This window comes from Dermacentor andersoni, chromosome 7 (genome assembly GCF_023375885.2).
Source record: "Dermacentor andersoni chromosome 7, qqDerAnde1_hic_scaffold, whole genome shotgun sequence".
In the NCBI taxonomy this organism is placed as follows: Eukaryota; Metazoa; Arthropoda; class Arachnida; order Ixodida; family Ixodidae; genus Dermacentor; species Dermacentor andersoni.
In genome coordinates, this window is record NC_092820.1 from 11,680,439 (window position 1) to 11,696,388 (window position 15,950).

The 15,950-nt window shown below is 47.2% G+C and overlaps 1 protein-coding gene across 2 annotated transcripts in view; it reads left to right on the plus strand.

Moving 5' to 3' along the window:
• The window catches only part of brun (trafficking protein particle complex subunit brun), a 642,817-nt gene that overhangs the window by 423,024 nt on the left and 203,843 nt on the right, over positions 1-15,950 (plus strand). For both annotated transcript variants that reach the window (XM_072289153.1, XM_072289154.1), the window contains exon 17: positions 5,042-5,079. In XM_072289153.1, the coding sequence (XP_072145254.1) occupies positions 5,042-5,079 (38 nt within the window). The remainder of the gene's footprint in view (positions 1-5,041; positions 5,080-15,950) is intronic.

Here is a 15,950-nt window from a genome sequence, read left to right on the forward strand (position 1 = left end):
CGACCCGGACTCCATGGTCACGCCTGCACATTGATTTCGCTGGTCCATTCAAGATAGACCTTCTTGATTGTGGTGGATTCTTCTTCCAAATGGCTGGAGGTCATACCAATGTCATCAGTGACATCGAGTTCTGTAATCACTACCTTACGAAGATTATTCGCAACTCATGGCCTGCCAGATACCCTCATCTCAGACAATGGCCCGCAATTCACATTCACAGAATTTCGAGGGTTCCTGGATGCCAACCTCATCTACCAAGCGACATCTGCACCATTCCATCCATCCGCGAATGGGCAGGCCGAAAGGATGGTACGGACTACCAAAGAGGCATTATCTCGGATAATCCGAGGAAGCTGGGCACAGCGCCTAGCAGACTTCACTCTACAGCAGCATGTACCTCTGCGCACAGTCACGGGACGCTCCCCGTGCGAGTTGTTGATGGGCCGCCGACTGTCTACCATGCTGGATCGGCTGCACCCAGAGCGGGCCCCTGACAAGTCCTTCCGGTTGGCAGAAGTTCTGCCTACACCACGCACATTCTAGCCCGATGACCCTGTATTTGCACGTAACTACAGCCAGGGCCCACCATGGGTATCTGCTGTGATTTCCAGAGCAACTGGCCCGATCTCTTATAAGGTTGCTCTTCCAGACGGCCGTGTGTGTCACAGGCACATGGACCAGCTTTGTCGTCGGCGCAGCATTCCCATGAGGCTAGCCGAAACCGTACCTGAAAGAGGACAGCCTGAGGTCCGGCCTGCATCAAGCCTTTCACCTGGCGGAGGGAGCAGCAGCAAGACACCAGATCCCAGTGAACCCGAGGAGCAACCAACAGTCATTCTACCTTCAGACGACATAGCAGCACCTCAGCCAGCACCAACAGAGCAAAGTGTAGAATTGCCATGCCCACGCCGTTCGCAGCGTTCCCGGAAGACACCCCAACATCTTCGGTACTTTGTGCTGGCATTGGATGACTTTTGAGTTCAAACTAAGGGGGAAGGAATGTTGTGTACCGATTCTGGCCGTTGAGTTCAGCGGATGACTCATCTTCGTCAGTCAAACCTGGTATAGAAGAGCGCCCTCTTCCGGCCCCAAGAGCGTATATACCAGTTGTTATCAAGTTCCCCTGTTCTGTGCTTGTTTCGTGATTGCAATAAAAGGTTATTGCCGATATGCCTTGTAGCGATGGTGCCTCACGATATCACCCACGCAGCAACATAACAGTGGAAATTTGGCAGCAGCAGCAAGCGAAGTGACGTTCGTGCTGTCCTCACTTAACACAAAGTGAGCACTGAGAACACACAGCACGCACAAAGCTATGAGCCACCATTGCACCTAGACCCTGCCCCTAAGGCAGATCGATCTCAAGATATGGCTGCACAACCTTACCCAGCTGCCACATGCACATTTGCAGCTGGAATAGACCCCCTCCCCCGTCCTGGTTCCTCGTAACGTTGGGTGCCTTGCACGCAATTGAAGATGGTGCACTTCCTCCTGATTACTTCCCTTTTGCACGGGTGAGATTTAGTTGCGTTTGGTAGGTCCCCTCGCATGCTTTCACTCACACATACAGCATAGGGTGCACAGCAACAGTGTTGTCGTCCTTGTCTTTATACGGAACATCACGGCGACAGCAGAAATGCACCTGGAGTGTTTATATAATTGCTTTTACATTACAATAAATATGTTACGGTTGCAATGATTAGGCTAGGGTTGCCCACCATGTTAAGTATGTTGCTTATCTGTGACACCTGAATGTGTGTGGATATATGATTTTAAAAGTGATTTTAATCTTGTTTTGCATTCCTTGCCATGCGAGGGTGCACAGGTATATAAATCTGAAGTGTTTGTTCTGAAATAAAGTAGTTGCAAATGCAGGGAGTGTTATGTGCAGTCAAATCCACTTATAACAATATTCAAGTGCCATAAAAATTTCATTGTTATAACCGATAATCTTATAACCGGATTGCATGAAAAAATCAAAATAGGGGGATGGCAGAGCTGATGTGAGAAAACTGTAATGGCGGAGAACCAGTGCCCCTCCCCACCACATTCCTCCATCTGGCTGGTGACTGTGTTCCCTCATTTAACTTCTTCCTGGGTGCTCCGAGCTTGTGTAGGAAGCCACAACTGTCAGCTCTAAAGAATGGCACTGCTATTACAACTGCAAAGAGGAGTCATGGGTGGCAAGCGACATGCGAGCACTGCCGAGGTGTCACTTTAGTGAAACCAAAAGGGGCCTTTTAATGAATGCGAGAAGGTTGCCATGGCAGCCTTTCAGCTTGAAAAATCCAGAAGAAATGCCGAGGCAAGATCGCCACAAGCATCTCGCCACATACTTCTCACTGGTTTGCATGAGAAAACCCTATGTCCGTCAGTCTTGCATGCTTTTTGCGAAGCTTCTGGACATCCTCCTCCAAGGCATCCAGGTGCTCCACGTAGTACAGCGGAAAGTTCCTCGTGAAAACAAAGCGCCGGAGGGACTGAATCATCTGCTGGGCTTCCCGTGAGGACAACCTTGAGGCACCCTGCCCTACTGAGTCATCGCTGCCATCATCACCATCACTATCCGATGCAGGCATGTTCGCAACAATCACCTCATCGGTTAGAAGCACTTAGTTTCGAAATCTATAGCCGTGCGCTTTCTTTTCACCGGCAACATCGTGCATTGCCGATGATCAGCGGGCAGATCAGCCATCTTCCGTTTGGGTGGCGAGTCAAACGAGGCTGAGAAACCACATGGCCAGGAATGATTTTGATCCAAACAACAAAGGCGAATGCGAGCGATTAAGATGTTTGCAGAACTGTGCTGATGAGGAGCCAGCGAGCAACATGCGAGTAGCGCAGCTAGCACGGTCCATTCGTGTTTCGGAGGGTGGTGCGGCACAGAGCTATGGGCACAGCCCATTCGTGTTTGGAGGGGTGGAAGGGTGACGGGAGAGAGGCGTGCAGAGAAGGCTGGAAAATGAGCGCACAGTGGCTGTTGGCCATCGTGAAGCAGCTCGAATTTCTTGTTTTCTTTTTCTTTTCAAGGATTTCGCTTTTCACTACCTTTCAGCTCGGACACCCAGCAGCCAGACTTCATCGTTGTAACCGATAATGCAGCATTGGGGCATTGTATTAAGTGGGTTATTTCACCATGAAAAACACCAAAAAGTTGACGGTGCAGCAGCTTCACATTGTTATAACCAATATATTGTTAAAACCAGTATCGTTATAAGTTGGTTCGACTGTATTCTGGTGTCTCTCCACTTTGTCCTGGTCATTGTGCACTGCTTCCCCCACAGTGTATGATGACTGCCACGCATTTATTTTTTCCGTATTACCCTCAAGGTGCAAGGACATTATATAGGTATGGGGTGAAAAAGAAACCATTACAATAAAGCGCAAGAAATTATTTAAACTATGTAACATAATATTAATTCCTTGTTACTACAGATGGGTACTCATGCCTTGTACAAGAAGTCTGTTGCCAATAGAGGGGGCAGTGTCTTCTGGGAAGGTGGCTTTTTTTTGCAATCCCATCTCTGTGGCAATTTTTGACTCAATGTGACACTTGTGGAATTTAAATATAAAAAATTGAAGCCACTGTAAGCCGAAGAATGGTGATAAAATTTGTGAAATGATCTAATCTGTGTTACTAAGAGATTTTATTGAGGTTATGCTAGCAGTATGGTTACATACTGCATCAGAATTGAAAATTTTTCAAGTTGTTATGAATTCATCTTGTGATTTTTTACAGTGCTCATGAGAAAATGAGGACAACAGAAAAGGAAGTATGCAAAACAAGTGTCGACTTGGCAGCAACGTCCTGCTAGAAGGATGGTAACATAAATATGTACAGGAAAACATCAGAATAAGAAAAATTGTTGCAACACCTTGTTATCTCTTTTAGGAAAGTGCATTATAAGCACCTTTAATTTCTACACATGCTTGGAAGATACTTAAAATTACTGTCACTCAGGGAACTAGACACAACCACCTCTTTCATTCTGATCTGGAAGGCTTCAATCACTTCATGATTAAGCTGCTGTCGATGGCGTGAGAGTGCCGTGGTGTCTTCAACAGTGAACGCCGGCAAGATTGCCACTTCATCTGCTGTGTCCTATATGGACTACTGCATGCTGGTGATATTTGGTAAACTATACTGATCTTACAATGCACAAATGTCTTATGCCACATCCTAAGTCACCACATTCCTCTATCAAGAAAGGGGCTGACAGATGCAATAGCAGACTATGTTATAACCTTTATATCACACATTCCTCAATTAACTTTCTGGTTGTCATTAGTGAAATGTATGGAAGCATCGGGATGTGAGCATGGCTTTTTCCTCACCTAATAAGCTCTTGGGTATTTGTGAAAGACAAACAAATTGTTGGTCTCTGTACTGCAATGCTACTGCATGTTTTTTCCCCTTCCTTTTTAATTGCCTGCTTTTTATGAAGGCCTCTTCACAATGCATGCTAATCTTTTTTTGTTTTGTTTTTTGTATGTAGTTATAGAATTCCTTCTGCTTTTAAATGGCTGCCTGTGTAATGAAAACAACTTAATGTGTGAAAAATGTTTTCCACACTGTTAGAAATAGAGATTGCAAGAGACTGCACTTGTTCTTCGAGTTACTGCTTGCAACGATAACGTCTGCCTGGGTGCATAGGCTACAGTGTAGCCGAATTAAGAAGACCTGACTGAGAGTGCACATCGAACATATTTTTAGCCATGTGTTTGCAGATGGATTGGCATTGTTGGTATGACATGTTGACAGGCTGTAAACAAAAACATGTGGATGAACAGAAAGGTTTCGAGTGGACTGGGCTAGCTGGTGTTCATTCATTTTGAACTTGGCTGAATGACACCAATCATGGTAAATGACAGACACACAAACCACACAGGATGAGAGAGCTACCAACTGGTAGTTTGCGCTCTATTGTCCCGTGTGGTGTGTCTGTCATTTACCGTGACTGATGTCACTCATTGCACTTCAAAATCAAGTGCTGTGCTGCAGTGCTACATGGCTGCCAATGCTGTGCTCTTGTCTGTGCAGGAGGCTCACCAGAAGGTTCTCAGGTGGGGCTATCCAAGGTAACCTGCCTTTGATGCTTAGCGTGTGGTGAGCATGCATTGTCTCCACTTGGAAGTAAACTCTTGCCCTTGATTAGACCCATGGGATTTATCCAATTATCACCCAGATCAAATTCAAAGAGGAGGCAGAAAAGTTTTCCAAACACACCTCTGCTTGATTTGGCAGTAGTTTCCCATCTTTAGAGTGCCCCCATATCTAATGTGCAACCAGTCTTTTTTTATAGTTTGAAAGAACCATATGACCTGAAATCTAACATGCATATCTTTTTTTACAGGAAGTTGTAGCTTGCCTCCAATTCTGGCAATTCGAAAACCATTAATCCATCCGAGTTTACACAAGTATGGCAATTTATTTACACTTAAAGGCCAACTGCAATGAAAAAAATGGATTATGTAAAAAGCCTCGTTTCAGATAATTTAGATGTACAGCAGCCTCCACAGAAAATTTTACACTTGAAATGCGAATGGGCACTTAACAAAACACTCGCGAAAATTTGTTTTTTATACCCAAACTGAAAAAAATGCCGCCATTAACAGTTGCCAGACGTGATGTACTATGCAGACTGTAGAGAAGCAGCGCCCATGCTGTCTGCTTTCCTTGCTTGTATACTGTTTCCGGGCGTCAGCAAACATGTCCTGCATCTCTGCTAGCCACAGAGTTTATATTCTTTGCTAGCTATTTCATGCGCTGTGCCAATGCCGGCGCCTGCCTACAATATTCTTTTAATGCAGAGTATTCTCAGGGTCCAGCTACTTTTCTCTATCTGGTTGTCTAAGTAAGACAGCAGAGCCTCGATGCATTCTGCCTCCACTCGAAGAAAAATGCATTGGAGTGGCCAAGCTGAAGGCATGGATATAGTCCGGCTTAACGCGCACGCAATCCACGCATGGTGCAGTTGCACTACATCAGCAAAAATTGGATGCTCTACAGCCTAGTGTGACTGGCACAGGAATAAAAAACATGCCCTATCGCACGCTGGAGCCGCTAGAACAGGGTGAATCGCATGCTAGCTTGGCTGACCAGCAGCATGCTGGCGTATATACAGTTTGGGTTCACTGAAACGAGCATGTTTCATGTGTTGCTATGACAAACAAAGAAGCACTCTCCCGCCGCGCGCTTTTGTGTTTACGCTGCGGTAACAACTGTTCACCGCACTGCAGCAGGTCACGTTTAAAGCTAGCAGGGTAAAATTTTAGTGATCTTAGCGTCTCCAGCATGATGTATCCCACTTTACAGGCCGCTGCCTGGCACTCTGAAAACCCCGGACTCGTTGACATATCAGACAACTACCGCCATCTGTAGTAAACGATGATGAGTAGCTGAGTCTCGGCATGACCAAGCTAGAGGAGCTCAGTGCTAAGTGTGTGTAAACTCACAGCCAGACAGGCCAGAGTGCGGCTGTGACAAAGTCTCGTCCATTTCGCTTTGGCGGCATTATATTCCTGCACAGCTTACTGCTGCATCTACACCATGGCCGCCATGTTGCATTCTCCTTCATGATAAATGGAGCATGCAGTTCCTTCTCATTTCTGACGCTGTGTCTGAAAGAATTTCGTTTGTCTACTCTGACGCGTCTGATGTAGAGACGCACTAAATGTGTTGAAGATGATGCACTACTGGAAACGATCGCTCGAGAATATCACCCTTGAATACAACTTGCCTTTGAACATTACCTTTGGTTTTTGTCTGCTATTGCGGCTTGTATAGTACACATAGTCACTTCGATAAAGCATTTGCTAAACAGCTCTTGATGGGTAAGTGACTGTGCTGTTGAAATGTAGCTTCTGCAGCTTCACCAAGTGCAGGTCGCATGCTTTGTGTTCATTGGCTCATCCACGTGGCACTTGCCTACTGCGCTGCGGTGCATGCATGCGCTGTAAAAGCTGGGACAGGAAAGATGTGTTCAGCATTCCTCTGCTCAGCATACTTACTCTGCTCTGCTCAGCATACTTACAGCAGCTTACTTGTGTTCGAGTGCGTATTCAAGCACCCGACGGCCACGCAATGCATTGGCATTCTTGCAACAGTGAGAACGCATGCTGAGTGAGACATCCGTCAACTCGCAAATATAACAGTTGCTATGACTATAACCACAAAGAAAAATCCACTGTCTCATACGTATTACATTGTTAACAAAATTATTCAATCAGTAGCGTCTGTCAGATGTCTAGGACTAACTGTCGCAAGAAACTTAAAATGGAATAAGCGCGTGAAGAATGTTTGCACAACAGCATTTAATCAACTTTGCTTTCTGCACAGAAAATTAACTCGCCGCCATGTGTTAAACTTGAGGCATACCGCACTGTAGTTTGACCAGTCCTTGAGTATGCTTCTGCAGTGTGGGACCCACACTATGTTAAAGATATTGCACAAGTAGAACGAATTCAGCTCCTTGTTGCTAGATTTATTGTATCTGACTGTCAATCTTCTTCATCTGTTGCCGATATGCTGCAGCAACTGAATCTGGAGCCCCTCAGTGTCTGCCGAAAGATTGCAAGACCAGAAATGCTTTATTTGATCTATCAGAAACTGGTCTGCCACGCGAAGCTTATCTTTCCCGTGCACAACACAGGTCATCTAGAATTACACTCGAATGTTATCCGCCCATGTTTTGTGAAGACGAAGTTGTTTCAGAAGTCTTCTTTTTTACTCACAATTGAAGAGTGGTACTGTCTGCCAGCATCTGTTGTTGATTGTAGAAAGGTAAATGTTAAAAGAAAGCTCAAGAGATGGCGCCACCGCACCATCCCGCACGTGCTGGCCACGCGCCCCTTCTGAAACCTCCGCCCCCACCATCGCCACAGCCCTCCTCCTCTATGAACTCTGAGCAGACGACATATCAAGTTGCGTCTGGCTCTCCCGCTCCTCTCCAGCTGGTCCGCTGCCGCCCCGTCTCAAGACACTCAACTCTCTGTACCTCCACGTAACCACACCCATTCCTGTGTACTCCATGCTTAATAAACCCAGTTAACCTCCGTTAACAAAAGTCCAGTGTTTTATCATCCACTATACGAGACATAACGAAACATGGTGTCAGAAGTGAACTAGTTCTAACGTCAGTGCATCAGCAATGGAGAAGATTCCTGCACCTGCGAAATTCGACTTCAGAGGAAACGCTGCGGAACAATAGCAAGCCTTCAAGCAGAGCTTCACGCTGTACCTCAAAGCAACTAACACAGCGAAAGCACCATCTGACCGGCAAGTAGCACTTCTATTGACCGTCGGTGGTTCTTCACTGCTTGATATCTACAATACTTTGGACTTCGGGGGATCGACTGAGGAAAGACCAAACCCAGAATTTAACTATGCATATGTCATCAGCCTCCTCGACGTGCATTTTCTACCGAAGCACAACGAGCTGTACTCTCAATACGTGTTCCGAACTTGCATGCAATGGGAGGAAGAGCAGTTCGACAGCTTCGTAACAGATTTGAAACTCAAAGTGCGCGATTGTGGATTCGGAAACGAAAGAGAAAAAATGATCCGCGATCAGATTGTCTGTGGTATCTATGACAAAAAAGCCCGTGCAGGCATTCTCAAGTTAGATGATCCGACCCTAGAGTAGGTTGAAAAGGTGTGTCGAGCACACGAAGCAACGAAAATTCAAATGAAGGCATTTAAAGAGGGTACTCCATCAAGCAGCGAGACAGTGCACACAGTGAAGAAACTCGTCCATCGCACCAATGCCAACTCGAAAAGCGCGAAAGGAAAACCACAAAAAGCTAACGTACCAAAATGCAGGTATTGCAGTGGTAGCCACGAGCGCAAAAGAGAAACATGCCCAGCTTGGAAACAAACATGCAGCAAGGTAATTGCTGGCCTGGCAGTAGATGGCAGGGATGAAAACATACTGGCAGTTCAAAGCCACAAACTAAGCTCAGTTCACACATTTCTGAGAGTGAACGGAACACAAGTAAAGTTTCAGGCGGACAGCGGTGCAGCTGTTGACATCATCCTGGCTAGACACGTCAGGCAACAGCAAATACAACCGTGCACAACAACACTGCGAACGTGGAATGGAAGCAAAGTTCACTGTTCAGGCAAGGCGCAACTAGATGTTATAACCGCAAACAGACAGAGACATTCTGTGGAATTCAAAGTGGTTAAAAATGACTTCACTCCTCTCATCGGAAGATCGACAGCTGAGAAAATGGGTCTGATAACCATAGACTACATACAACCTTGTGGCTGGAATCGACGAAATTCCAAAAGAAAATTTCACTCATCACATAGTGAAAAAATACCCAGATGTTTTTGGAGACACTCTAGGAGCACTCCCTGGAAAAGTACACTTGGTGACCAAGCCACTTCCGAAAGCGATAACAAGTTGCAGAGTGCCTGTCAGCATGAAACCGCAATTAGAACAAACATTGGCAAGCCTGGAAAAAAGAGGTGTCATTAAAAGTGTAGCAGAGCCAACGCAGTGGGTGAGCAGATTGCTTGTGGCAACCAAGAAAAATGGTGAAATGCGAATATGCATTGACCCACAAGCACTGAACAAGACTCTCGAGCGAGAACGTCACACATTGCCCATCCTCGATAATGTGCTACCAGATATTGCCGAAGCAAAAATCTTCTCAAAACTAGATTTGTGAGAAGGCTACTGGCAATGTTCTCTCGATAATGAGTCAAGCTTTTATGACCACATTTCAAACACCAAAAGGTCGTTATCGATGGCTCCGCCTGCCGTTTGGACTCGCGGTAAGCAACGAAATTTTTCAGAAAAGACTTCAAGTGGCACTTGAAGGACTTAGCAGAGTTCTCTGCATTGCAGACGACATTCTTGTCTATGGAGTGGGCGAAAATGAAAAAGATGTCAAAGATCATGACAAGAAATTAGAGAGTCTACTCCAGAGATGCCGACAAATCGGAATTCGTCTCAACAAAGAAAAAACTCAGCTCAGAGCCTCAACTGTCTTCCTGGGACACCTATTGACAAAAGAAGGACTAAAAGTTGATCCAAATAAAGTCAAGGCAATTGACCGAATGCCAAAGCCAGTCGACATCCAAGGAATACAACGCTTCTGCGGAATGATCAACTATCTCTCCAGATTCCTGCCGAAAATTTCGCGTGTATTAGAGCCATTGAGAAAGCTCACTGTCAAGGATACACGCTGGCACTGGGGAAAACCGCAAGAAGAAGCATTTCAAAAGGCAAAATGTGCTGTGACAAGAGCTCCAATTCTGGCCTACTTCGACTCACGAGAGCAGTTAGAAATTCAGTGTGATGCAAGCGATCTTGGACTCGGAGCAGCTCTTCTTCAAGACGGACAGCCAATCTCATTCGCCAGCAGAGCACTTACACCGACAGAAATCCGATATGCACATATTGAAAAGGAAATGTTGGCTATCGTCTTCGCACTAAACAAGTTCCACCAGTATACATTCGGAAGAGAAACAAAGATCATCAGCGATTACAAGCCAGTACAAGCGATGCTGAAGAAACAATTGGATCAAGTTCCAAGACGACTACAAGGCATGATTCTTCAAATGCAAAGATATAACATTGTCATCGAGCACAGACCAGGCAAAGAATTACTTTTGGCTGATATGATGTCATGTGCGTTCCTTCCCAACGAAAGCAATGAACAAGAACTTGAAAACATCAACATCTTGCACTACCTTCCTGTGAGAAAAGAAACCCTGGAAATGAAACCCTGGAAAGACTGAAAACCATCATCTTGTCAGGTTGGCCACAAGATAAGCGTCAACTACCCTAAGACACGCGCATGTACTTCACATACAGAGATAAGCTTACAGTTAGTGACAACTTCATTTTCAAAGGATTACGTCCAATCGTACCAATTTCTCTGAGAGGTAAGATCAACGCAACGCTTCACTCATCACATCTTGGAATTGAGAGCTGTCTAAGACACGCTCGTGAATGTGTCTTTTGGCCAGGAATGAATGCAGAATTAAAAGACCTCATCGCAGGGTGCGAAGTGTGTCAAAAGCACGCACACTCCCAGCAACGACAAACTCTCTCTTCTCACCCAGAACCAAGCTATCCATGGGAGCGAGTTGGATGCGACATTTTCGAATTGAACGGAAATAACTTCTTGATCACACTGGATTACTACAGCAACCTTTAGGAAGTGGACCAACTGAAATCAATGACCTCCACTCAGGTAATACTCAAACTAAAATCTCACTTTGCAAGACACCGAATACCAAGAATCCTGATAAGCGACAACGGACCACAATTCACCAGTGAGGAATTCGACAACTTTTCGAAATGCTGGAACTTCGAACATAAAACGTCAAGCCCAGGATACCCGCGTTCCAATGGAATGACTGAATCAGCCGTAAAGACGGCAAAAATGCTGCTCAAGAAAGCAGAAGACAGCCACTCAGATCCACAAATGGCGTTTCTTGATTACAGAAACACTCCGCTGCAAGGACTCAACGCTAGTCCAGTGCAATTACTCATGAGTCGCCGCACTAGAACGACTTTGCCAGCATCATCGGAGCTACTGCAACCAAAAGCTGCCGACGTGAGCGAGAAAAGAAAGGTGAAAAGGCAAAAAGCAACGTTGTACTACAACAGACAAGCCAAGGATTTGCCGAGCCTAAGCGAAGGTCAAAGTGTCATAGTTCGACCACTGAAAGGCAGGACATGGGTCAAAGGGACAATAACTAGAAGAATTGACGAAAGGTTGTATGAACTGAGGTGAAACAGCGCAAAAAAAAGACGAGGACACAAGGAAACAAATACCACAGACAAGCGCTGTGTCGTATGAAGTTCAAGTTGTTGAAAGCATGCTGCGAAGGAACCAAGTATTTATCAGACCAAGACCTTCCGCGACTGCCGAAAAAAGCCAACACAAACAGCCCTACACCACACCGCAACCAGAAGAGGATACCAGCGGGACAAATCAGGCAAACCGCATCACGATCAGACCTTAAAGAAACACAAGACTTCCCAAGAGGTTCGAGGATTTTGTTGTCGGTTGAAAGGTTATCACCAAAAAAGGATGTTACAAGAAAGCTCAAGAGATGGCGCCACCATCCCGCACGTGCTGGTCACGCGCCCCTTCTGAAACCTCCTCTCCCACCGTCGTAGCAGCCCTCCTCCTCTATGAACTCTGAGCAGACATGTCAAGGTGCGTCTGGGTCTCCCGCTCCTCTCCTGCCGGTCGGCCGCTGCCCCGTCTAAAGACACTCTACTCTGTACCTCCACGTAACCACACCCATTCCTGTGTACTACATGCTTAATAAACCCAGTTAACCTCCTGTTGTGTCGGCAGCGGCAGGCAAGCGGGGGCCCGCGACCAGCGAACATGCGGCGAGCGCCCGACGCAGAGAGGGAGACACGGAGCCAACTGCTCCTGATGAAAACCGAACAAGGACTGGGCCGGCTCGCAGCCGTTTATTACCAAAAAGGACTTCACATGCCAGATGACACCTCCTGATTGGGTCCAAGCTCGTCACATGACAGAAGGGGGGTGCGCCATCTAGCTAGACTACTACGAAACATAAATGTATGATAACACTGAGATCTGGCAGGGGGAGACACTATACCACATCATCCCCCCCTCCCTGGAAACAAAGTAAGCACACAAGACGCGCACTTAAGTCCACAACAAATTCAGTCCGTCCCTGCTCAAGTTCACACACACGCGCACCAGACTTGGGGCACCAAAACACAGGCAGTCACTCAAGACAAAATCCAACAAGGAACACGGCACAAGACTCGCTGCACCACAACAAGGAACACATTTTATACCTGTGTTAACGAAACATGTGAACTGTCTCCTAAATGTCACAGCGAGGCCCCTAGCCGTGGCATTTCGAAGACGGCAATACGCTCTACATTCAAGAAACAATCATCGTGCCACGGAGGCTGTTTTCTGTCACGATGAGGATGCGTGCGTACCTCAGAAGAACTTTGGGGGTTGCGACGCATATCGGTCGACTTTAAAGACCCAGTCGTCCCACTACTATTTTCCTCCCCCTGGTTGGACAATTGAATGTGGTTGTCGCTCAAAGCTGGAGAGGGTTGCCCAGGAAGCTCCTCTCGACGTCCCAACAAGTCCTGGGAGGCTACCGATTCCCCCACGGAATCAGAGACGACTGCTGACTGTGTAAACTCGGAAGTGATAAAGTCAGACGAACTACTTAGCTGATGCTTATAACTATGAGAAGACGATGGCACTACAGACGAGTCATCGGAATGACTATCCAAGTTTGAATATGAGTACAAAAAGTCTCTGTCACTTGTACACAATGTACTATCTGCTGGATCCTTTATCACTAGGGTTAACTTAGACACATGCCACGTCTTCCCATCACTGAGTAGAAAAGTAGATGGTCCTATCTGGGCCTTAACTGTACGAGGTTTACTGTACTTAAAAAATTCTTTCCTGTTAAATCTTATTCTGACGGTCTCTCTCACCTTGATACAAGTTGCCTGAGCACCTCTACGTTTGTCTACGTACTGTTTAGTCTGCCACTGTTTCTGCAAGACCCTTTCTTGAACTTGAGGCACAAGACTGTCCTGTTCCCGTAGATCTACACAGAGCCGCATGGTTCCATCCTTCTTGCGCACCACCACGAGTGGAGACACCCACTCAGAAGCCTCGACGCGCTCGATGACGTCGTAGTCCTCGAGACGTCGCAATTCATTTGGGACCTGGTCACGGAGAGCCAGGGGTAGTCGGCGCAACTTTGAAGATACTGGTTTCGCATCTTGCTGCCGATGAATTCGGTGCGCTAAGTCGTTGACGAGACCCAACTCGTCACTGAAGAGGTGATCAAAACCTGGAGGCACACCTGTGGGGCTCTGTACTAAAGGAAGCGATGGTGGATGACATGTCAGCGACGTACCGTCAATCTCTATGCCCAAGCGTTGGATGGCGTCTAAACCCAGCAGTGATGTTCCTGTAGTCATTACATGGAACGTGACAGAGCATGACCTTTGAAAAACTGGACAGTGGCTTGAAACAGGCCTTGAATGTCGATGCGTTGCTTGGAGAAATTTTTCAAGTTCACTGTTGTTTGTGACAGCCTGTGCTGTCGACCAAAGTGATTTCTAAAATCTTCAGCCGTCATGAATGACACGGACGCTCCCGTATCCACCAGCAGTCGCATGGAGACGCCGTTAACTACGACCGGAACTTCCAAATCTTTTTTAGTTTCAAAAGCACTTACCGTCAAGACAGACGCGGACGGCTGCCCTGCGGAAGTTGTAAACAGCGTCTCTGCTGAAGAGACGTGTTGCACCGCTGTTCGGGTCTTTCGACATACCGAAGCAAAATGGCCCAATGTGTGGCAGGCATTGCATCGCCGATTTCTTGCTGGACAATTCCTGTAAGACGCGATATGGTTCCTGCTGCCACACCGATCGCATGCATCACGGTTCCCGGAGGAGCCATGTGCGAAATGTCGACCATCTTGGCGGTTTCTTGGAAAAAGTCGGCCCTCTTGGTGGCTTCTCGGAAGAAGTCGGTCATCTTGGCGGCTTCTCGGAAGAAGTCTGTCATCTTGGTTCGTCGACGGAACGCCAAGTTGAGATGCCTCGATTCTTCGTACATTTTCGGAGCTGAACGTGCGGTTCGCTCGATGCAAGGCTTCTAAAGAGCGTCCAATTTCTTCTGCCTTGTCCAGGGACTGGGTTTCGCCATGAGCTAATAACTTTTCGCGAACGCTGGCGTTTGCTACCCCATGTATTATTTGGTCTCGGATGCGCTCGTTGTAGGTTGTGCCGAAGTTGCACTGTACCGCCTTCTCCTTCAGTGCGGTCACGAATTCCAGGAATCCTTCTCCCTCGAACTGCCTTCGACTGGTGAATTCGTGCCTCTCCGCCAGAACATTTGCTGACGTGGCGAACAGCCGGTCAAGCCACTGCAAGAGTATCTGGAACTCTGACGCTGGCGGGACCGTATCGCTTGACGTTGACGCTGCGCTGGTCGACTGCCTTGCTGCTTCGCTTGACGGTGACGCTGCGCCAGTTAACTGCCTTGCTGCTTCCTGCTCCTCGTCTGCAAAGTACTTTCGTTGTCCTTGACGCCCGAGAGTGCTGACGAGCGCGGACGCTCGTCGCGCGTCCGTCCAGTCGCCACCGCTGACCGCTTCGAGGTGGGCGAAGCTCGTTGGTTTCCCGGGGCTTCGGTCGGAACCGCTGCGGGAATCCCATCCTCGTCGCCAAAAGATGTTGTGTCGGCAGCGGCAGGCAAGCGGGGGCCCGCGGCCAGCGACCAGGGAACGTGCGGCGAGCGCCCGACGTAGAGAGGGAGATGCGGAGCCAACTGCTCCCGATGAAAACCGGACAAGGACTGGGCCGGCTCACGGCCGTTTATTACTCCTCCTGATTGGGTCCAAGCTCGTCACATGAAAGAAGGGGGGTGCACCATCTAGCTAGACTACTACGAAACATAAATGTATGATAACACGGAGATCTGGCAGGGGGAGACACTATACCACACCTCCGTTAACAAAAGTCCAGTGTTCTACCGCCCACTATACGAGACATAACGAAACAGTAAATGCCTTTGTGAATTCTTTGTCATAGCACTTCATGTTAAAAAAACATTCTCCTGTTGTGGCAGTACTGCTGCCAGCAGTATTTTTAAATAAATAAATAAACAAATAAATCAATCATGAGCCAGCATTGCACCTAGATGCTTAGGCGCAACTGAGAGATGAACCGTGCAGGATGTCAACCAACCGGGAAAACTGGGAATTCTCAGGGATATTGAGTAGTCTGGAAAAACTCAGGGAATTTGTGCTTCGTCCGATATTCCAGAGTTCTTTGCCGGGACCGCCGGTCCGAAATAGCATTAATCAAAGTCACCACGGCGGCCGTTTTGATTACCTCGCCGCCTCGAACCGGCGCTCTCGCACGCAGATCCTGTGGCAATGCTAGGCCTAG